The 24,760-nt window shown below is 43.9% G+C and overlaps 1 protein-coding gene across 2 annotated transcripts in view; it reads right to left on the bottom strand.

Moving 5' to 3' along the window:
• SLC6A5 (solute carrier family 6 member 5) overlaps nt 1–24,760 on the bottom strand; it is a 125,401-nt gene that overhangs the window by 8,660 nt on the left and 91,981 nt on the right. For both annotated transcript variants that reach the window (XM_060262511.1, XM_060262512.1), the window contains one exon: nt 2,670–2,770. In XM_060262511.1, the coding sequence (XP_060118494.1) occupies nt 2,670–2,770 (101 nt within the window). The remainder of the gene's footprint in view (nt 1–2,669; nt 2,771–24,760) is intronic.

The raw sequence follows: 24,760 nt of genomic DNA, 5'->3' as shown, positions 1-24,760 counted from the left end.
CTGCCTGACAGCACTATTAGGATACAATGGAGTCTATGCATGCTTCCATGAGCTCTTTGTGGGAAGGCTGAAATAAAATATTTAATTTTAAAAATGAGGGGGTTGGGGAAATTGTAAAGTCTTTTTAGTCTACTTTAATTTCCACAATTTCATTTTGTTATCTGTTTCCACAGGGAAGATCAGAATTGTTCAGACTTTCAATATTGAACAACTCTTAAGTTAAACAAAGTGCTTTATTTTCACCCTACCCTTGATGTCTTTTGTCCAATAAAAGCTGTCAGCAGAAGTGGTCTGCTTTGGTGGATGGAGGAAAGGGAAGAACCAAGGCTCTTGCAAAGTTCAAAGGCTGCTTGTAGAGATATTAAAAAGATGCATCTTTATAAATGCTGTGAGGAATAATCATATTTGCTCTGAAATATCTGCAAATGTCTTTCTGAGTGTTAACGCTCCCAAGGCTCAAATGAATTTTGCCCCTAGCTCTTGCTTCAGTAGCAAAGCTTAGATTGTGAAAAAGTTATTACATATAGAATCTTAGAACAATGATTGCACAACTTCCGTCTGGGAAAACAGATACTAACTCTTGATCATCAAGGGTTAAAAATGCCCTATTTTCAGTCAACTGAAAAGGTGGGAGGGAGAGGGATGAAAGATCTTTTTATCTCAGTACCAATAACAGATGCTAAGAAAATATAATAGCATAGGGTCATGCTCAGAAGGAAGTGTGGGTATGCCTTGGTTAGGAATTAATATCCCAGGCTTTTTGAACATATGGCCGTTCTGTTCTGCCTTTAGAATTTGAAAATTGCTCATGTTTTAAAATAAACACATGTAACAGATTTTTTCCCCTTAACACGGCTAAGTAAAAATTGCAATGAAATAAGAGAAAACTCAGAAAGATTGGGTATTTGTTTAATTAATAATGTTGTTCCATATGTTTCAAAAATTATAATATGGGTGCAATATTGGCCAGCAGTTTATACATTGATCTTGATTGCTTTAGAAAAATTATATACACTTTCCCATCGCATTTGCCCCAAATCTTACACATTCTCTGAAGGGTCTTCAAAAAGAAAAAAATTCCAAGGGAAATGCTGACACCTAGTGGCAATAGGAAGCATCTGTATCTAGGTCATCAGGGACTCAGTAGAAAGTATCTTATGCCTTGTATTAAAATACATGAGTTGTGCACGGGAAATTAGCCAGGCAAGAATTGCAATGGCTCAACTTCAGTAAACTTGATTAAGACAAAAACCTTTCCAGGAGAATTAAATCCTTGGCATGAGATTGCTCCACCCACTCTCAATATGGTATAATTTCTAAGAAAGATGGCAGCATTTCTCTCATACTGAAAAGAGCTCCAAGCCATCACTGATAAATAAAACATTTTGCTTCATTTATTTACTGGTTAAAATGCTTCTACCTCAATTATAGAACCCTTAAAGAGGCTTGCAACTGTTAAAGAGGCTTGCAACTTGGTTATAGAACCCTTAAAGAGGCTTGCAACTGTAAAAGCATTATAATCAACAATATGAAAAGCATCAATAAAATGTTTTTGAATGAGCAGATTTTTTTGGGGGGGGGGGAGACCAAGTTAATAAAAATCACCCCCTCCTAAAAAAACCACACACATCCTCACTAATAACCCAGGCCAAGTTAGCAGTACGCTAGAAAAATCAGAATTAAGTCACTCCAAAAGCCTGCCTAAACTGAACTGGCTTAGCCAATATTGGGGAGGCTAGAAGAAGAGATTCAAGTCAAACCTCACAGGGGGAAAGAATTCTAGAATCTTGGTACCACTATCATGTGTAGCTTCTTACCATGCATCTGAATGAGGAACATTATCTCTCCTGAAGACCTAAGCACAAACTCAGGATGTTGCTAGGAAACCCATCTCCCACTTTTCTGAGGTATCAGGAAAAGAGGCCCAAAAGCATCTATCAAAAGTCCTTCATGCAAAAAAGAGGACTGGAAGTTTGTAGTTTTCTATATACTTTCACCTTGTCCAATCACTGTACAGTCTCATTCATTGATAGGTGAGAGTGTCAGGTACAGTCTGCTGAACCCTCTCTCTCATGACAGCATGACTGAAAATAATCGGGAACTCAGGAAAATCATGGTACTACATTTCAGTGGGGTTGGATAACTTCTTAGCATCCTTTATTAGTGCATCTTAGAAGAGATGCTAGACAATAATTGTATAGGTTGTTTAAATACATAAAAATTGAAACAAAGAAACCATGTGAAACTCAGAAGTCAAGGATTTGAGCATAAAGTGATCACATCTATCCAATAAAGAAACAAGGGTGCTGAAACAGGTCCAGCACCTGAAAATGGAAGTTATTTGTGAGAATTGCATTTTAAACATTTAGGTTTCAACATCGCTATTTTTTATTTCAAGGAACAGTATATTTAATTAATATTTAATAAATCTATTGATTGCACTAGTGCAACTATTGGTTTTAACTGTTTGATATGTTGGAATATGCCCTGAGCCCATTTTGGGAAAGAGCAGAATATAAATCCTCAGAAATAAATAAATAAATAAAATAATAGCTGTTGTTGCTGCTGATGCATCCTTAGCAGGAAGAACAGTGAGCAAAGCAGATGTTCCAGGCCGCTCCTCCCTCCCTCCCTCCCTCCCTCCTCTCCCTGGCTCCCTGAATCCTTACTGTTAAAATAGTTGGAGTCACAAATGCCCAACAGATCCTCCAGAATTTGTTTGGCTGGAATCCAATCATCATCTCAATATCTTCACAAAATCTTTGCAAGCCTACAAAACAAACATGTAAATGAAGTTTTAAAAAATGCAAAAGAGACCAGACTGTCGTTTACAAAATAGCAATAGTGATCTCCCTTGTGTCTAATTATGGGAACAGACACTCCTGACTTGTCAGTCTAATTCCTTAAAAGATATTCTACCCATGCAGTATAAAGTGGAGCATTATATGGAAAGCCATCCTAATAAATTATTTACTTCCCAAAATGAGATTTTATATACATATTAAGCATATTTCAGAAAGCTGTTTTGTTAATGTCCTGGGACACAAAGAATGCTACTTTAATTATTACAGATTCAGTGCTATATATTTATTTTTTCCCCATTTTTATTCTGAAACCTTACACACAGGCACGGTTTTTATTGTGATGAACATCTGTAAAAGTTCCACCTAAACAAGTAGAGGTTGCACAGCATTATTATTCACTGGATTCTCTCTTGCAAACAAAGTTTTAAAAATCTGGACCATATTGTTAACATACCTCTCACTTAAAGGCAGGTTGCTAGTGATTCCGTTAGTATTAACGAAATCAGGCTAATGCTTCTAACACACCTTTTGTGGCTGGTTGTGGTGGTCATTTCATAAGTTTCTCACCAGTAAATTGTTTAGAATTTGTCTTTTTATATCTTAGAATTTCTTATGTTACCATAAAGTGCCAGGAGTTTCTGACCAAAGATTTTGGAAGCCAGTGCTTAGTGCCTGCCTCCCTGAGTAAGGTTGCTAGGTACTCCAGCCAATGGCAGGGAATTTGAGCATAGAGTTGCCAAATCCAGGGAGTGTCAGTTGGGAGGATAGGGGTGTTATTGGGGTACAGTGCCATGAAGGCCACCCTCCAAAGTACCCATTTTCTCCAGGGGAACTGATCTCTGTAGTCTAGAGATGAGTTGTAATTCTGGGGGATCCCCAGGTCCCACCTAGAGGCTGGTATCCTATTTGAGCCACAAGTGAGCCTGAGCCCAAAGGGAGCCTCAGCCCTATTCCCCAGGGTGGCCACTTTGAGAACCACATCCTAGATCAGTCCAGTAGAGGTAAGTGATTGACAGAGCATTCCTAAACAGAGTTATACCCTTCTAACTACACTAAAGACAATGTGCTTAGAAAGGTATACCTGTTTAGCTCTTTGAGTGACCAATGAGGGTAGGGTGGAAGCTTTCTAAGCTCTGCCTCTGACTTGGCTCCTCAGTCCTAGTACCTTGCTTGATGTGAGAGAATTTATTTATTTAGATTTTTATCCTGCCCCTCCTCCAAATTGGGAGATTTGGCTTTACACTGCCTGTTTATGGGATTTTTAAGGTTCTGTTGACCCTCAGTCATACCTCCAGCCTCTGGCCCTACTGACTGCTTATCAGGCACGATGTCCTGTTTGCCCATGACTTCACTTCCTGCCTTAGGTCAAACCATTTCAGCTTCTTGCCCAAGTAAGCTCAGCTAACTGGACTCAGTCCCACCTGATCCTGAGAGCTACTGACATGCTACAAATGCATCTTATCTTTTTTCTTTTTATTCTTTATATGTTTATTCTACCACTTTTAATGCAGATATTTAACCCAGCAAACCAGTTCTGTGGTGAGGTTGTATGAGGTTCTGTGCAGGGAAGGAAGTCTCTCATCTTTTCTGAACCCTCTAGTCAGCCCCCCCGGAGCTCTGCCTCTGTTGGTTTCTTTCCCCAAAGCCAAAAGAGTATTTGGTGCTTCTCACTGAAATCTCTCTTTGGACCAATCAGTATTACAAAGCAAAAATCTGGCTTGGTCCTCAGTATTAAAGTTGGGTTCCTTTCGGTGCTAATAATAAGAAGAGCAAAGTGTTTAGGAAAATAATCTTCATACCAACATTTATTTTCCTCTGTTATCAAGGAATCAAATTTATGTTGAAACATTAAACAGCACACCAATAAAAATTATTAAGTGAAACCATCCTGGGCATTGTTTGAGCCGAATTGTTTCCTTTGACATTAATTCATACATTATTTCAGTTCATTGACTCTTTTGTTTGCCAGACCTTCACAAGATGGCCACATTATCTGGTTTGTTGAGCCAGTTCTATGCACACAGCAGGTGCCTTCAGGTCTAGTTTATCAAGCGACAAATATTACATTGGAGCGACTTTCTTTTCAGACTCATGCACAGCAGCACAACAGCGCTTTGCACCAAGTAAGGATTAGACTGAGGGATTTCTTTTCCTCGATTTCTCATTGTCATTCTGCTCACCTTTCTACCACTAAGTAAACCACCTCTGCTCAGTAATAGATGTTTTCTAGCAGAAACCCTGCAATGCTGAAGCACTGCCACGGCTATTAATTATTCACTTGCAAAGAACAAAACCATCTCACCTCAACGCAAAATAAAACCTGTCACTTCACTGCTTCTGTGGAAGTGACAGAAAGTGAGAGATCAAGGCTGCTTGTTCTCTGTGATGTGAATTTCAGATTTTTAGCCTCCCTCTGTGAAAAAAAAATATGATTCTCCCACCATTCAAAGTACACACAATCTTTTCCATCCTATTGAATCAATTGTAGCAAGTGGATGGAGTTTTTAATTATGTGGATTAGCCAGCAGCAGCAATATGGCAGAAGTTATGCCTTCTCCTTACGGAGCAGTTCTCTCTCTCACACACACACAAACACATACACAAAAAGTCAGTTACTACTCAAAAACCCTGAAACATCAGGTAATAACATGTCTGAAACAACCTGCTCCAGACATGAAGTTCTCCTGTTACCCAGTACTGTCTCAGTCACAGTGTTTTTCATACCCTCCCCCACCACCACACACACACAATCAATCCTCAGTACCAGCAATGAAAAACTAAGGAAAAACCTGAAAAAATGCTTACAAGCTTGTTGCAATTCTCTTTGCGCTTCAGTGTTGTGGTCACCTAGATTTGCTATGTTCAGTGTTTAATGTTTATGGGCCCTAAGTACCCCTATCACATTAGTCACTCATGCCCCAGGCTAAACCCATATGTGAGAAACTATACAGAACAGGAAATTAAACTAGACAGCTTAAACTTTGAAGGATTAAAACGTAACACAAAAAACTTAGCACAAAAATTATTCAACTCTATTTTAGTATAGGAGCTTTAAAAAAAATCATTCCTTTTTCCAAGGAGCTCAAGGCTCTTTCCCGTCATCCTCACAAAAACCCCTGTGAGGCAGGACTGGCCCAAGGTCACCTAATGAGCTACCTGGCTGAGTAAGGTTTTGAACCCAAGTTAATCTGGTCCTAGTCTAACTAGAGATGTGAAGATCTGGATAAACACAGTGTGCCCCCCCAAAAAAAACCCGGGTTTTTTTTTGGGGGGGGGGGAATATTGAAATATGTCATCTTTTAGAATGAGTGAAACACTTTTAAAGACAAAGTTGGTATGCTGTAGACCTATGCAGCTGTTAAATACAAGATATATTTCTGCAGGGGTCATTTCATAGAACAAGAGGTGCCAGGGCTCATTAGCACAACTCATTTGCAAATGCCACACACCTAGGGTGGCCAGACCGTCCCAGGAGCCCAGGAATGTCCCGGTTCTGGCCACCCAATCCCGCCTCCCGGGCTGCCTATACCGGGACCATTAAAGGTCCCGGTTTAGCCAGCCCCGGAGGCGGTGGGCCGCGGGCGCCGGCGGAGAAGGCGGCGAGTGAGGGAGGGAGCGTCCCTGCGCCTGCGCAGGGACGCTCCCTCCCTCACTCGCCGCCTTCCCCGCCCGCGCGCGGGGCCCGGCGGCGGCGGTGGAGGCCTCACCGTGGCCTCCGCTGGTCGCTGGAAGCCCTCCAGAGACTCTGGAGGGCCTCCAGCGACCAGCGGAGGCCGCGGAGAGGCCGCGGAGCACCCGGCGCTGGTCCCGGAAGGCCTTCCAGAGCCTCTGGAAGGCCTTCCGGGACCAGCGCCGACCAGCGAAGGCGTCCCCGCGGCCTCCGCTGGTCCCTGGAGGCCCTCCAGAGTCTCTGGAGGGCCTCCAGGGACCAGCGGAGGCCGCGGGGACGCCGCGGAGCACCCGGCGCTGGTCCCGGAAGGCCTTCCAGAGCCTCTGGAAGGCCTTCCGGGACCAGCGCCGACCAGCGAAGGCCTCCCCGCGGCCTCCGCTGGTCCCTGGAGGCCCTCCAGAGTCTCTGGAGGGCCTCCAGGGACCAGCGGAGGCCGTGGGGACGCCGCGGAGCACCCGGCGCTGGTCCCGGAAGGCCTTCCAGAGCCTCTGGAAGGCCTTCCGGGACCAGCGCCGACCAGCGAAGGCCTCCCCGCGGCCTCCGCTGGTCCCTGGAGGCTCTCCAGAGTCTCTGGAGGGCCTCCAGGGACCAGCGGAGGCCGCGGGGACGCCGCGGAGCACCCGGCGCTGGTCCTGGAAGGCCTTCCAGAGCCTCTGGAAGGCCTTCCGGGACCAGCGCCGACCAGCGAAGGCCTCCCCGCGGCCTCCGCTGGTCCCTGGAGGCCCTCCAGAGTTTCTGGAGGGCCTCCAGGGACCAGCGGAGGCCGCGGGGACGCCGCGGAGCACCCGGCGCTGGTCCCGGAAGGCCTTCCAGAGCCTCTGGAAGGCCTTCCGGGACCAGCGCCGACCAGCGAAGGCCTCCCCGCGGCCTCCGCTGGTCCCTGGAGGCCCTCCAGAGTCTCTGGAGGGCCTCCAGGGACCAGCGGAGGCCGCGGGGACGCCGTGGAGCACCCGGTGCTGGTCCCGGAAGGCCTTCCAGAGCCTCTGGAAGGCCTTCCGGGACCAGCGCCGACCAGCGAAGGCCTCCCCGCGGCCTCCGCTGGTCTCTGGAGGGCCTCCAGGGACCAGCGGAGGCCGCGGAGAGGCCGCAGAGCAGCCGGCGCTGGTCCCTGGAGGCCTGTCGGTCACTTCCGGGTTCCTGTCCTGCATCTCGACCTGTGTTATTAGTGACAGGCTGCTTCGGCGTGCCGCTGCGCCGGCCCCCTGGGCCCCACAACGATGGGACCGATGCCACAGGGACGGGCTCGAAACACTCTATAACCCCTCAAAAGAACAGCAGTCTAGCTCGCTTCCCCCGAGCCCTGCCGCCATAAGCCTCAAGGGGGCTCATTTTGCGGCATCTCCCGGCGGGAGGGTGGCACCCGCACGGGACACATATCAAATGAAAGAGGGGGCGCAGGGCTATCAGAAACAGCCAGTGGAGGGAGTCGGGAGACCACCCCACTGGGGGATCCACACCCCGAAAGTGATGAAGGTGGCGCAGATAGAGCCAACAGAGCAAACAGGACAAAATAAATAGGCTGCATTATGCAGCACAGTTGAGAAAGTGCCTTATCCCATATACTGATGAAGTATATACAGGATTTCAGAACAAAATTGTTTCCGGCGGTGATATTTGGGGGATTTTTGGGGATGTCACAGGAAGTGCTGTGAAGTCACTTCCTGTTTCCGGCAGTGGCATTTGGGAGAAATGATGTCATTTGGGGGAAATGATGTCACAGGAAGTGATGTCACTTCCCATTTCCGGCAGGTGACGCGGGGGAAATGATGTCACAGGAAGTGATGTCACTTCCTGTTTCCTGTGGTGGCATGACGTCACCGGAAGTGACGTCACTTCCTGTTTCCGGCGCCGCGCGCGCACACCCCTACCTTCCCCCCCCCCCAACGTGTCCCTGGCTGGCCTTCAGACATTATGGTCACCCTACACACACCCCTGACATCACCAGAAGGTGTACTAAATTATATCAGCTCAGCATCTACCTTAAAATGCTTCTTGAATTATAATTGTCATAATAAAACCTTACTCCCATCATACTTTTAAAATTACTTTCTCTTCTGTGACCACAGTGGCATGATAAAAATTTCCATATATGTCTGCTTTATATGTTTTGGTTATTTACCCATTTTTTTGTGGGGGGAAATATTAGAAAGTTTGTCAAATCTGAGAGTTCAGCAAAATTCTCACAGGAGGTTTGAACAATGAAGTCCAGAAATAAGTATTGGGGGAGGGGTGGTAAAAAAAAGAAACAGCACAATAAAATTTAGAGGTTCCTGAGTTCCACTCCTGTGAGCTCCTGCGTAAACTGAGGCCTGCATTTCTGCACCTAGAAGGATACCTAATCTTCATGAGGGGAGTACACAGGGCTTTCATTGCTTCTTAACATGTGAAGCAGAGAACTATGATGATCTCAGGGTTTTTGTTGCTTTTTTAAAGAAAAAGCCCAGCAGGAACTCATTTGCATATTAAGCCACACACCCTGGTGTCACCATAGTTTCACACAGGGCTTTTTTTTGTAGAAAAAGCCCAGCAGGACCTCATTTGCATATTAGGCCACACACACCCTGCCACCAAGCCAGCCGGAACTGCATTCCTGCTCAAAAAAAGCCTTAGATGATCCTGAAAATAGCATGGCTGTATGTTACACCCTTATATAAAAGAGCCACTATTGTTGTATACAAAGCATATTAAAAATAGCTGTGGTATTTTATTTCACATATGCATCATCCTAAAGACATTTTTCTGGGCTTAAGTCCCATTGAATAAATCTAAGCAGGATTCTGAATAGACCTACTTAGACTGGCACTATTTATTTCTGAAACCCAAAACTGCATGAGCAAAGCCACAGTCACTCTTCTGTTTCTTCAACAGACTCTCTAGCTTCTGATATGAAAATTCAAATAATGTATACGAATTCAGTAATTTACTTGGAAAGGCTAAGAATCTGTAACAGGCATATCCCAACATTTCCACAGCTCCCAGAATTCTTTTGCAGAAACTATGACCAATAAACAGATATTAAACTGATATAAAAGAATATGCCCTGAGATGTTGCTGGAGAGTTTCACCTACCTTATACCTGTACAGCATTAGTAATTTAATAGTGCTTAAAATCACATCCCTACATCCCACCCAATTCCTCAATAAAATAAAAACTACATTTTCACAGCTCGTAGTGATGAAGCTGGTATGAAAAGCAGCTGCCTTGTTAACAATGAGGCACTTTACAGCATTATCATAAGTAATGCTAAACATGGTACTTGAATTTTCATGTTTGGAAATTAGACCCACATAGATCAGAATGCAGAATGGTTTTATAATGACTGCTGAACACTTTTGAATTCAGAAGTGATGTGAGGGAAACAAAAAGCAATCTTTAGAGTTATTTCTGAGAAATCCTTTAGACACTGGCAAATATATTATGGTAAAAGAGTCATAAAAGCTCCTCAGGAAAGCAATATGACAATTATTATTTCCAACAGCAGATGCTTTAAGACCACTGGAATTTTAAATCTTTTACACCTCTTCTTTATCCTTCCACTATATCAGTGGTTCCAACCTTTTCAAGTATGAGGACCCCTTTCTAACATTAAAAAGTTGCAGACTCCCCCACAAACACACAACAGTAGTTGTACTATTAGTATCTGTTAGCTGAGAAAATACATAATGACGAAAGATCAAAATGACAGTTCTTAGTGCACATATGGATCTGTGCCCCCCAGGAGTCCTCAGCTCTTGGGGGGTGGGGAGGAAACCACTGCATTAGATCAGATGGATGCTTCTTCTCTTTATGTAGTACAAATACATTAGAAATAAAAGTAGGAGAGCAAGGGGAGGCAGTGAGAAAATCAATTTGCTTTCATCCTTGGAAACAGAGGTGCTGTTTGGAGGCACAAGGGAGAGTGAAGTTAAGTGGGATTGTATATGAGGAATCATGTGATTGGTTTTCAGGGAGTACTTCATAGGATGGGTGTCGGCTAATTACAAGGGAATTATAGGCATAAGGAAAAGGCAACATTTGTGATGGGATTAGCATCTAGCTTTTGGGGAACAGAATCTATCTGTCTATGCCTAACTGCCCTGAGCACTTGGCATACAGCTGCCCATATTTCAAACTGAAGAAAAATATAAAACGTAAGTATAAATTAGCAACACCATTTTACATTTCTTCTCCTGTGGCCATTTCTGCGTAAAGAAGCTACCTGAAAATTCACTGTGCCCTTAAGGAAGAATGAAAATAAAGCTGGTTTTGATTGTGCAGGCAGGAAAAAATGGATGAAAGCAATTTACTTTACAACAGAAACACTGTTGTCTCTAACATTCAGAAGCTCAGAAGCACTGTATTTCCAAACAATGCTAATGAGCATTGTGCAGGAGATTATTACAGGCAATGCAAAATCCTAATTGTGCTTACCAATCATTCATTCCTCATCTGAGAAAATAGTGAAAGGACATTAGTGTACACTGTAAACAGAAGGCATGTCTGTCACTGAGAGGATTATGATGCAGTACTAATGAAATGATCTTTGGAAAGGATGTGAAGAGGGCTCCCCCCCCCTCTCAATTTAAAAATCTTAGTGAGTAGAACATATAGCAAGAGCCAGAGACAGATTTATTTCATTATACAAGCTGTCACTATGGCATCTTGTTTATTATTTTAAAAAGTAAGGTACACAGAAGAAGGCGTTTCTCACGTGTAACATAGGTGATTGAGTAATACATCAAGCTGAAATTAGAGTCTGAAGAAAAAGAGGAATGAGACAAAAATATTACTGCAGCTGCACATTCCAAGATGTGCATTGTTTTCACAAGAGGCATGAATAAAATGCTTTTTTATTAAGGGTATATCACTTTGTTACATTTTAATGTGTTTAAAAAAAAAAACCAAAGCACACAAATGAAAAATCAAATTCTACTTTGAGATACTGGAAGCTTTTTAAAAGAAATCCTTGGTTACTTACAAGAACCCTACAGATCTCCTATCTTTAGAATACTAAATTTTTTTTAATCAAAAGAGTCTTAAAACATGTGCAGATCTATTGAATAAGCTGATATCATGGTTTCATCTCCAAAAGCACTGAAAATCATTGTCATGTGACAGGCCTGCAATTGTAATTAAGAAACTACAACATCCAGGACTCCTTGAACAAGCTGTGGTTGGCAGCCATGAAGGCTGAACTGATTTTAAACTTTTTTAAAACTCTAAAGTATAGATGTGCTCAAAAAAGACTACTCAATACATGATTCAAGCATAGCAGAGTGTTATGCAGTAATATCGTATCAAATGATCCACAGGTGAATTACTAAATGTTTCAGAGGAATTTTCTCTTTTTCAGAGAATTAATGGAACATTATATCCCACCACACCATGAAAAAACTTCTACTGCCAATTTTGACACATTAAATCTCTAAGGGACAGGACATTTTCCCCCAGGGCCAGTTGGGAACTTGCTTTAAGACTGGGATATTTTTGGACACATGGTGAAGGAGAGGGAAGCACAGCAACAGGCCCCAACTTCAACCTACAACAGGGCTGCCAGTTCCACATTGGGAAATTCTTGGAGATTTGGGAGTAGAACCTGGAGAGAGTGGGGCTTCAGGAGGGGAGGAACCTCAGCAAGATATAATGCCATAGAGTCCACCCTCCAAAGCAGCCATTTTTTCCAGATTAATTGATCTTTGTTGTCTGGAGATCAGCTGTGATTCTGGAAGGTTGGCAACTCTAAAAATAACGATTTGTTTCAAGGCCCACATTGATCACTTGTGCATACATACAGCTCCTTCCATGTAATTGCTTATATTTGCTATTGCTGTAGTCCAGGGTTTCCCAAACTTTTCTTTCCCATGGCCCAGTTATTTTTACACTTCTCCTTCATGGCCCACTAAAATTTGGGGGTGGAGCCAGGAGACTTTGGGGGTGAAGCCAGGAGACAGGAATTATGTCATTTCCTGTGGGGTCAAGGACCAAATGCTGTCACTTCCGGGGCGCACTGAACCAAAACTCCACCTTTTCCTGTGATGTCACTTCCAGGCCACTCCCCCAAACCTGCCTCTTCTTCGGAAGTAAATTCATTTTCAGAGAAATCTCTCTGAAACTCATGTTGAGCCAAAATAGGGGTGGAAAGTGGGTGGTCCTCTCTTTTCTCTCCCACACCTGCATGCACCTGTCTGTTTGTGTATTCTTCTCCAACTTGCAAGCACTCCTAATGCCCATGTTCAATTGCCTGCACCACCTACACCTCCCTTCCTCAACAGCAGTGGCCAGTGTATGCAGTTGGGAGTGCTGTCACCATTGCCATCAGGAATGCCAGCACTGTGTACCACTCACACTGGGCCCTGGCAGCTGCTCTACCTCAAAATATGCTGACACATTTAGTAGGCTCTTCCTTCAACTGCTACCACTGGAACCCTGCCTCAAGCTACAATCAAGCTTGCTTGGTTTCAAGAAAATCTTTCGACAACTATTTTTCATACTTTTCTTTGGTTGAAACACGGGGAAATAGCTGTAAAGGTAGCAGAGAACTGTACTGCAATTAATGAATTAATTTCAAGTTATATGAAGTTCATACAAGCTTTTCTGCAGTTATCCCAAAAAGGATATTTATGAGGGAATTGCAGCTTTTTACTGGCTGTGTTTCCAATGCCTTTAAAAGCAACCTGTTTAAAAGCCAGTGAACTACTTTCATCCTTTTTAATATCTACAGGAGGAGTTTAATTTTGGTGTCAGACAGCTGTTAAAAGCAGGACCTGTAAAATGGTACCAAGTTCATAGTTCCATCTCTTCCAATGCTGTTAAGATATACAGCAGTAATCTTCAAAAATCTCTTTCTGCCCCACACTTCATTATAGAGTACTATGTGATCACCGCTTATACTATATTGTAGTGATACAGCACTGTGAAATGTTTTTAAAATTTAAAATTGTAATTATCTTTTATTGGTTTTAATCTGTAAAAATGCATGTTGTTAGCCGCCCTGAGTCCACTTGCAGAGAGGGCAGGATAGAAATTTAAAGTGATAAATAATAAATAAATAAAACCTCTTGCTATCACTCACTCACACAGAAATCTCATAGAAGGCCACCTGACTACAACTGGGGTGCAAACTTTTCATTGGCAGAGCTTCTATGTCTGCAACAACAGTATGATGAACAGAGAAGTTTCATCCAGTAAAAATGGAAGGAAAGAAAGAAAGGGAAAGAAAGGGAAAGAATGAAATGGAAGGAAAGGAAAGACATGGAAAGAAAGAACATAAACATGAGGAGCCATGTTGGATCAGGCCAGTGGACTATCCAGTCCAAAATTCCCTCATACAATGCCCAAAAAGCACCAGAATGTCCACCAGTGGGGCCAGGGCACTAAAAGCCCCCCCTCCCAGCACCAAGAATACATACAGAGCATCACTTGCAGAGAAGGAAGGAAGGAAGGAAGGAAGGAAGGAAGGAAGGAAGGAAGGAAGGAAGGAAGGAAGGAAGGAAAGGCCTTCCTCACCATCAGATGACACCAGCCAGCAAAAATTCTGCCCAGGGGTCATCTGGTAAAAAAAAATAGCTATTGGAATGTCCACTCCCCGCCCCTCCCCACTGAAAAAAACACACATACCCTTCTTTGCTGCCCAGGCCTCCCAGGGAAATCTCCCCAAAAGAATATACTGCAAGACACATGAAAGCTCATACCTTGAAGAACACTTCATGGGTCTAAAGTGCCAGTGGATGCTAGCTTTTCTCTCAAACACTGGGAGCGGGGAAGAAGGAAGGAGAGGCAGCCCAGCTCCTCTCTGCACAACACAGAGATGGGGCAGGGCTAGCTTTGCTGGGGGCGGGGATAGCTTTGGCTTTTCTTGGGACCTGGTAGTGAGGCTTCCGTGGCCCAGTACCGGGTCACAACCCTGCAAATGGGAAACACTGCTGTAGTCTATCTCCACATCAATTAGCCAGCTTGGCATAGCCAGCTTGGTGTAGTGATTAAGTGTGTGGATTCTTATCTGCGAGAACCAGGTTTGATTCCCCACTCCTCCACATGCATCTGCTGATATGACCCTGAGTCAGTCACAGATTCTCACAGAGCTGTTCCTCTCAGGAGAAGTTTCTGTCAGAACTCTTTCAGCTCCACCTACCACACAGGGTATCTGTTGTAGGGAAGGGAAAGGAGATTGTAAGCCTCTCTGAGACTCCTTCAGGTAGTAAAGAGCGGGGTATAAATCCAATCTCCTTTTCTTGTTCTTCATCACCTATTACTATGACTGCAGGCTAGAGGTAGGTGCTGTTTCCCCCCCCCCCCCGCCCCGAAATCTGATGGCAATTTGAAAGAGGGACTGTTGCTCATGATGGGTTTACTCAACTCAATTAAATTGTTAGTTAACCAGATATTGAATTTTTTTGTTGCTTTATAAACCAATACAACCTGTTTCAGCAAAGATGCAAAAAGAAATACACACCAAGAAATGTAACACTCTCTCTGTTTAACTGACCATCTGCTACCAAACATAAAATATTTGGAAAATGTATTGTGATGTACTTGTGGGTAAACAGTGTGTGAGTTATTTGCAACCATCATGTTTTCTAATGCATTTTTGTCTTAGTCCAGTTAACTACTACTACTTCTTCTTTTGGTACAGGTGTCTACTTACAAATGTTGACCTCCCAGAAACTCTTGCATTGTTACTGTTGCAACCAGCAACTCAAGCTGTTGTCCAGTGGGGGCAAGCTAAGACAAGAGAAATCCACAGAGGATATAAGATCTGGCTGACAGTAAAACATAGGTTCTTTATTCTCACCAGTACCCCACCAATAGGACAGTTTCTGCTCTAGATCTATAAATGTTGCCTGTATTTGTAAAAGGAAATGTCACAAGGAGTTATTAAAATCACAAAATATAAGTTAAAGGAGAGTTCTTTGTCCTCATGTATGCCTTGTATATTTCCTTCTGATGGTAAAATGTAGCTGAAATATAGAAGCAAGAGCGGTATACATTTTTTTTATGAAGAGGACAGTGGGGATTTCAGCTGATGAAAAAAGGAGAAATTAAAATAACAAGAGTTCTACTCTAAATAATGTATTTACAACCCCAGATTCCCAGTTCTTAGTATGATAAGCACGACTTTTAGAATTATTCTTATGGTTTGCTGTCAACAAAGCCAGAGTTACGCCAGCTTCCCTTTAGATACACAAATGTTAGCTGTTAGGATTACTCAGCAAATATAACAATACATTATAAAGGCTGACAATGAGTCCAGTCTTGTAATTTATAACATGGCCTCAAATTTAAATACATGCTACTGATATCCCTGTAAACAAGAACTTCCTCATGTAGTCTGCTTGTTATCTTAGACAATTCTTTTAAATGTTCATTGGGCCTTCTGCAATATGTGGCATAGGTTTGTTGTGCTCCTGCCACTCAGAGGCTAAGCCAAAAATGGCACAGAGGTTTACCATTTAAATTCATGTACATGTGTTAGAAAGCATTCTTTTAAATTCCTTTTAAAAGTTTTTAGAATAGTTTTAGTTACGTACAACCTAGCTTCAGGCCAGGGTTCGAAACAGAAGCTTGTTTGGGGCACCTTGATTGATGACCTCTATCAAGAACTTGATAGGGGAATGTGAAGCTGCTAGTTCTGTTAAATCTCTCAGCAGGCTTTGATACTATCAACTCTAGTATCCTACTAAGCTGCCTCTCAGCACTGGGACTAAGGGGCACCATATTACAGTGGTTCAAGTCCTATCATGGGAAAGGTAGTAGTATTGGCGATTCCTCAGAAGATAGTATTGGGGATTCCTGCTCTAACCCATGGGATGCCACAGGGTTCAATCATTTCCCCCCCATGCTATTTAATTTCTATATGAAGCCACTGGGAGAGGTTATCAGGAGGTATGGGCTGCAATGTTACCAATATGCAGATGATACCCAGTGCTACCTTTCTTTTCCATCTAATTCAGAGGATGCAGCTGATGTTTTGAACCAGTGTTTAGAGTCAGTAATGGGCTGAATGAGGGTGAACATGATCAAACTTAATTCTGACAAGACTAAGATTTTGTGGGTTAGTAGACAGGCAGACCAAGTACTTCAGATCTCCCCTGTCTTGGATGGGGCTATACTCCCCTTGAAAAGCCAGTTTCACAGAGTAAGAGTGCTGCTTGACACAGGAGTCACTCTAGGAAACCAGATGGCTGCTGTGGTTCAGAGTGAGTTGCCCATGGCATGTCAACTGTCTCCATTCCTGGGTCAATCAGATCTAGTCATAGTGATCCATGCTTCACTTACATCTAGACTGGACGACTGCAATGCACTCTGCATGGGGCTACATTTGAAGAGTGCTTAGAAGCTGCAGCAAGTGCAGAATGCAGCTAGACTGCTGGTTGAGGCCAACTAAAAGGAGCATATGTCCCCAGTACTACAGCCATTAAACTAACTACCAATCCACTCCCAAGCCCAGTTCAAAATGTTCATCCTTGAAAGCCTTACATGGCTTGGGAATGGGGTATCTGAAGGGCTGTCTTTTCCCATACATTCCTGTCCAAGAATTAAAATCATAGGAAAATGTTCCACCAATTAAAGATATTTGTTTGGTGGATACAGGTTTTCCATGGCAACCACACAATTATGGAACAACCACCCCAGGGAGGTGCAGCTGGTCCCCACACTGTTGATCTTCTGGAGACAATTGAAGTACACTGAGTGCAGAATTTCCCTCTTTGTTTGGGGATCTGAAGTGAAGAACTTTATATGCCTTACTCAGGTATTTATAAATGCAGCAAATATTACAAAGATATTGTAAGTCTCCAGCTTTCTCTCACTTGAAAAACAAATTCAGGTTGCACTGCCCAGCAATTCCTCCCTGATAGGGAACAGTATGAACAGTGCTATGCAGTTGTCTCTGAAGGACCCTTCAGCCAAAAGGCAGAATACACATGTAAGTAAACAAGAATGTTAATAAATGTTTGCATGTAAAAGTATCAAGTGGTAGCAAATCACCAACTCACAATTATCTGACTATAGGAGAACAAAACATAAAAGACTATCTATGGAGGCTCATCAATATAATGGGCTGTATATCTTACCAACGTTCCTGTGATGCATTCCTGTCTTCTGCATACACCATACTACCAATACCCTACCACCAGGGTGAGGAAATGATATTGCTTTTAAATTGACTTACAGGGGAAACCAGCAGGAACTGTGAAGCAATTGATTTTGGATTCTCAGCAGATAAGATGTGAATGTTCTATGTTCCCTTCCACACAGAGAACAGGATAGAAGTTAACAACACACACAGTCAACAGACAGCCTGTCAAATAATCAATCAAACCATAACACAAATGACATGCCAAATATATAAATATAAAGAGGGACAAAATATACAAGTACATTGTATGATAATGACAGCAACCTAAGTAGGAGTTCTTAGTGTTAGAAGAATAAAATATAAAGGAAATACAAGAAATCTAGTGGAACAGTGATAAGCAATGAATACAGTTATCTCCAAATATAAAATCTACAGAGAAGAGGTAGTGATATAGCTTTATATCCCAAATAAAGTACACTAAATGCAATACATTAGAATCCTTAAGAGGAACAAGTTCAGTCACAAAATTCATGAGGACAGAAACATGAAGCCTAAAAAGTAATGTAATAATATATTATGGACCTCTGACCAAAGATCCGGTGGTGATCTTGGAACAAAGGACTAAATCAGGTAGGCAGCTCAAAGAGAAGTTTGTGAGTGACTTCAATTATCATTACTTTGACTGCATAAATGTATATTCAGATCATGACAAAGAGACAAAACATACAGGTAAGATATATAATTGTACCTTAGAACAATTGGGACAAGATTGGCAGTGACCCTTGATTTAATAGTAATAGTAGTAAAGTTTATTGAATGTGGCCATTGGCCATTACAAATTAAAACATACTACCCATGATTTCGTCCTGATCAGCTTAGAGATGTGATTGTTGTCAAACTCCTCAGAACTATTAAATTCAGCATATATGTGAGTGTAAAATGCTTAGAATTTCCAGCAGACTTACATTTAATTTCAGAGGAGTGAATTTTTAAAAAAAATAATAAGCTGAAAGCCAGAAGCAGAATGATTAAATCTCTTCAGGAAGCTTAGAAGCTGGACAAAGAGACCACTGAGAGGCTAAGTTCTTTGCTAAGGAAAATGTTTATATCTGACCTAGAACTCACTTTAAAAACAGTGAAGGAGACCAAATAGGCTCTGGAGCATAGCACGACAGAAGAAAGTGTTTTAGCCTTCTCTCCCATCCTGTACTGCTTTTAGTGGGGAAAAATGGCTGTGAGGAGTGAAAGTTTGTCCCACTGCTGGTTAAAGCCCCTCCTGTATTTACAACATACTCCAGAACTAATTTGCCCCACATACTGTATTGAGGCAAGTTAGGGCTGGGGAAGCTTTAACCTACTCACATTTCATGTACAATGTAAGGAGACCCTGTTCTAAATAAATTTAACACACTGTTAAAGCTAGAATTTATAATTACATAAAAGAACAAGCCTTGTTGGGGAAAATTTGCAAAGGAAAGTCCAGCTCCACCAGTCTTCAAAATTACTTATCAAGAACATATGTATATGCATGATTCAGAAGACATTACACCCTTCAAAAAGATTTCACAAAGTTCCCCAACAAACTTTGTGAAATCAAACACAGATTAGGTGATTGATTATATAAGCAATCAACAAAATTGAAGCACAGGACTTATTGTCATGGATATTGAACAACATATGAACTTAATTTACCCTTCATCAAATTTCACTCATGATTTAATTTTGTATAAGATACTTCCATACGAAGCCCTTTGCAGCCTTCGACCCTCATATATGCAGGGCTGTCTATCCTGCTATGTGCCACCACAATAGCTTTGCTCATGTGAGCAAAGCCTTTTGAAAATGTCAACCTGCAAACAAGTAAAATTGAAAGCTGCCCATATACTTGCTTTCTCTGCTGTGGCCTCCATTTTGTGGAATGGCCTGTCTGAGAAGGCCACGAAGTCCCCTGACTTCTTTAATCCTGCAAACTGTATAAAACAGAATAGTTCAAGAGGGCATTTCTATAAAAGGAATCAGGCTATAGTACAGTATAGAATAGCCTGAAGGCACCTTTGGAATTCTGACATAAGATGGCTGCCATAAAATGGCTGCTGCAGGAGGTGCAGCCATCTACAAAATTGTTGCACCGACTTACCTTTAGTCACACAGTGAACATCCTTGTGCTGTGGAAGAAGCTGCTATTGCCAAAGCAAAATATTAAAAAATCTACACAACCAATCAAATCTACAGAGACCTTGCTGGGCAAAAGCCCCACCTGGCCCCACACACTTTCAAAAAACACTTGGCAGATGCCAGTAAAGGAGTCAGTGGGCACAATGGCATCCAAACTATAGCAGGGGACTTCAGTGAAATGGGAGGAGCTTTTATAAGATTAATAGAATTTTAGTCAACTTCACTGTTTACTTTTTTGCACTTTTAATAATGTCAGCTTGAGGTTTGGGGGGGGGGGTTGGGGGGAAGGGTTGCATTGTTCAACTCCCCTGAGGTGAAGGCTATCCCATTGTCCAAGACGAGTGTATCTGGAAGCCCCTGGTTGGCAAAAACCCTGCAGAGTTCTGTGATTGCGGCTCGGGAGGAAGTGGAAGCCATGGGGACTACCTCTAACCACTTTGAGTGGGAGTCCACAATGAGGAAAAATAGCTGCCCCTGGAAGGGCCCCAGAAAGTCCAGATGCAGGTAGGACCATGGGTTGCGTGTGAACTCCCACTGTTGGGTTGGGGCTCGGGGCAGTGCTGTCTGGGTCTCCTGGCATGGCTGGCACCTTGCCACTCAGGATTCAATAGCATTGTCTATTCCCAGCCACCAGACGTAGCTGTGGGCAAGAGCCTTCATCCGCACGATCCCTGGGTGTGAGTAATGCAGTGTGGCTAGGACTCTCTGCAGCAGAGTAGGGGGCATCACCACCCATCCTCCCCATAGTAAACAGCCCTTGTGAACTGATAGCTCATCCCAGTGGGACACGAAAGCTGCGTCTGCGGTGTCTGGCAGTTGGGGGCAAACAGGCCTAGGAGGGGTTTATGGTCTGTGAGAATGATAAAGGGTCAGCCGTACAAATAATCATGAAATTTCGTAACACCAGCAACAATGGCCAACCTTTCCTTATCTATTTGCATGTAGTTGCGCTTGGGTTTTTGCAAAGTTCTCCAATAATAAGCCACCGGAACCTCACAACCGTCCAGCAGCACGCACACTAATACCGCCACCACCCTGTAAGGAGACGCATCACACACCAAGACCACAGGCAGCTGCTCATCAAAATGCGCCAGCAGGCTGTTGGACATGAGGAGGTCCTTCACCGCCTGGAAAGCGGCGGTCTGCCAGCAGCCCCATACCCACGGGGCTCATTTGTCCAGTTAAGTGGTGGAGGTGTTCCAGTACTGCTGCCTTGTGGGGAAGGAAGGCATGGTAGAAGTTGAGGAGTTGTAGTTCCGCTTTATTGGTGGAGGTGGGGGCATCACAGATGGTTTCCACCTTTTCCTTCGGGATGTGGATGCCATTCGCATCCACGGAGTATCCCAGGAAGTCGATCCTAGGAACCCCCAACAGACATTTCTCCCTCTTCACTTTTAGGCCTGCTGCGTTGAATCTTTAGAGAACTGCACGGAGGCCAGAGGTGAACACGTCCTCCGTGGCAACGGCGATTAACACATTATCAAAAAATGGTTGGACCCCCAGGATACCTTTTAAAAGAGAGTCCATTAGGTTCTGGAAGATACCCGGGTCACACTGACTCCAAACTGGAGGTGATTGACCTTGAAGGCGCCTCTATGCATCACTATTGTTTGCACCTTGGCCATGGTGGCGTCCACCAGCAGCTGTTGGTATGCCTGGGCCTGGGCCAAGTCCAATTTTTCAAAAATCTTAGCCCCCCCGCTAGGGAAGCTAACACGTGGCTCACAACTGGCACAGGGTAGGAGTGGTTCGGTAACGCCTTATTTATCGTACACTTATAGTCTGCGCAGAGGCGGACTCGGCCATCGGGCTTGACCGGGGTGATGATGGGGGTCTCCCAGCAAGTGTTAGCAATTGGCTCCAGCACTCCTGGGCTACCAGGAGGTCTTGCTCCTCCTCTATCTTGTGTTTCAGGGTGAAGGGAACACGCCAGGCCTTCAGCATTATGGACTGGACGTTCGGGTCTAGTTGCAGAGACACAGGGGGGCCCGTGTAAGTCGCCAGGGTCCCATCAAAAACTGCCGGAAACTCCCCACACATGCTCTGGAAGTCCCTGGGCCGGGTAGGAACCTAGTTTAATCTGGTCACCTGAATTCCGAGGGGTTTGAACCATGCTCTGCCCAGGAAACTGCTCAAGTCCCCTTCCACAACTATTAGGGGCAGTCTCCCTGAGAAGCCGCCATATTTCACCCTCAGAAACCCCACTCCCTTTACTGCAATCTCCCGCTTTTGGTAGTCCCGGACCACAAACAGGGATGGCTGCAAATGGGCTTCCCCCCCAGGGCATAACTTCTGGAAGGTCCAGAGCGAAATTACAGTCTGTCCAGCCCCCGAGTCCATTTCCATTTTACAAGGTTTGCCCGCTAAGAATATAGTCACTTGCAACTTCCCAGGGGAAGGCAGGGGAAGTTGGCATACCTGCTCATCCAAGGAGTCAATGGAGTGAAGGTCTTCCGCCATGGTCTTCTGTCTTTGTGTCTGCCCGCATTTCACTGGCCGGCACTTCTAGGGGTGGATCGCCTTGTCCCGGAGCGGCAGGCCCTTGCAAGGTGGCCCGTCTTTCCACACTGGTGGCAGACAGCGTCTTGAAATCAGCAGGAACGACGCTCGTAGTCCTCCCCACAGCTGGCACACTCACGGGCCGGCGCACTTCCAGTAGGCCGTTTTGGCGGTTGCTTCGAAGTCATGCGCCGGAGCTTGAGTGTGTCATCTTCCCCAAGTCCTCAGATTCGGATGATGAAGTGACAGCTCGATGTGCTGAAGTCGAAGCCTGCTCCTTCCTTGTCTTCTCATAGGCCTTGGCTTCCTTGATGGCTTTGGCCAGATCGGTGTCGTCCTTACCAACCAGTTTCTTCTGCAGCTTCTCGACGCACAGACCAAAGATGAACCGGTCCCTCAGGACTTCGTCCCGGTCCGGGAACTCGCAGCGGATGGACAACCAGCGGAGGCAATGCTGAATTCGTCCATGGACTCATTGGGTCACTGGCTGCGCTCCGAGAACTTGAGGCAGCACAACAGGACTGTCGGCTGCGGAGCAAAGTGAATTGTGAGGGCCATGGTGATCTCGTTGAAAGTGGCCACCTTGAGGGTCACAGCCATGAGGCCTTGCGCCAGCTCCAGGATGTCCATTCCGCAGGAGCTGAGGAACAGTGCCTTCTTCCTGTGACCCGTGACCTCGTTGTATTCTATGTGGTTTTCCAGCTGCTCTAACCATGTTTCCCATCTCTCCGGCCTGGCCAAGTCAAAGGCCGGAATTGGTCCTGGTGTAGCAGCCATCTCTTCCTCGGCAGTGCGGAGCGTGGTGCTGGAACTGAGGCAGCAATGCGCATTGCGGCGCTGGTCTGGGCCACTCATCAGGATCCCATCCTTGTCGCCACTATAATATAGTGGGTTCCATACATGGAAGAGGCAAGGTGGTAGTGAATCATAAGCTCTTTATTGATTTCAGCATAGTAAGGCCTAAGTATAAGGCTGGGGGAAAGGGCCAATGGGCCAATCTTATATACATGTCAGGGTTCCTGTGCTAGCGTTCTATTGGTCCATTCAAACCAGCAGGGGGCTCATGGTTGGATCAGGACAGCAGGGATTTGGGTCCTGCTGGCTATTGTTCCAAAGTCCCCAAGCTCTGGTCGTCTGGCTCCAATGAGCCCTGCAGGGACACCCAATCCAGTTCTCACTTGAGCCCACATACATAACAGTAACTGAAGCCTTTAGAATACAGAAAACAGAGGATACAGTTAAATGGACAGTTCTCACAGTGAAGTGAAGTAAGCCATGGAATTCCCCCAGAGATCTACATTAGGATCCCTGCTACTTAAATTTTTCATGAATGATAACCAATTAATGGTGAGCAGTGAAGTGTCAAAATTACAGATAACATTAAAATGTGGATGGATGGAAGAACTGGAAGCAGACTGTGAAGAACTTCCCAAACTAGCAGAAGGGACAAAAAATGGCAATTAAGAGCATTAATGAATACCTAGTGAAGCATGCTGGGACAAAAAGTCAATTTCATACAGCATTTCAAAGTTTTTAGTTTAGGAAAAATGACTATGTGATGGGGAACATGATACAGATTTTAATTTATTAATATATGAAAAGAGATTTTTTTGCTCCTATTATTATAACATGATCACACAATGAAATTGATGAGCAATAGGTTCAGAACAGGGAAAGATAAGTACTCTGGCTGATTTTTTAAGTCTTTGGACAACTTTGGCTATATTCAACAGTAGCAGAATATTTCTGTGTGAATAATATGTTATAGATACAGATTTAGATGTCTGCATAGATTTTCTAGAAATAAACAAGGAATGCTTGCTACTTGCAATGCAGGATGAAGAAATGCTGACAAAATGGAGTGTGTTTAGCTTAGAAACAAGAAAATGAAGGGGGACATGAAAGAAGCTTTCATATTTAAACAGCTGTCATAAAAAAGAGGGCAAGTGGTTTAACTGACCTCCTGAGGGTTATTCAAAAAGCAGTGGCTTCGTGCTACATAACAGTTCTTCTTGGTAAGAAATCTAAAAGTGTTTTTAAGAGTAAAAATAATACATGAGGCTGGGGTAATTTTGCAATGGAAATGTCACAGAAAGGGCACTTTGCAGTGCACAGTAAGACGGAACCAAGTACAAACACTCAAGGATTTATCAGTCACCTGTGATTTTAGCAGGATTAGTTTCAATATAGGGCAGAGGGCACATTCCACAGAGGGAGAAAACAAATCAAGCATGTGTTCAATGTCATTCAGGAGATGGAGACAAAAGAATGAAGCAAGATCAGCTGGTGGTTACAGAGTAAGGATGGGGATTGATTTTTTGTTTGTTTTTAAATGCAGGAGGTGGTAGTATCTCCTTAACTGTATTGACCCTTCTTGGCTCTCTGGTTTGTTAATGCAACAGTGAAATCCAGCCTCCAGAAACAGCAACCATGTTGTGTGTTGTTTTATCCTTCATCTCAGGACGAAAGTGTCAGGAGCCCCTGATTTTCTGACTCTCATCCACCTGCTTCAGCTTCTCATTCATCTCTTGAACATATGAATAAAACAGAGATGA

Source organism: Heteronotia binoei, chromosome 21 (assembly GCF_032191835.1).
Source record: "Heteronotia binoei isolate CCM8104 ecotype False Entrance Well chromosome 21, APGP_CSIRO_Hbin_v1, whole genome shotgun sequence".
Taxonomy (NCBI): domain Eukaryota; kingdom Metazoa; phylum Chordata; class Lepidosauria; order Squamata; family Gekkonidae; genus Heteronotia; species Heteronotia binoei.
This window is presented reverse-complemented; position numbering and strand designations above follow the sequence as displayed.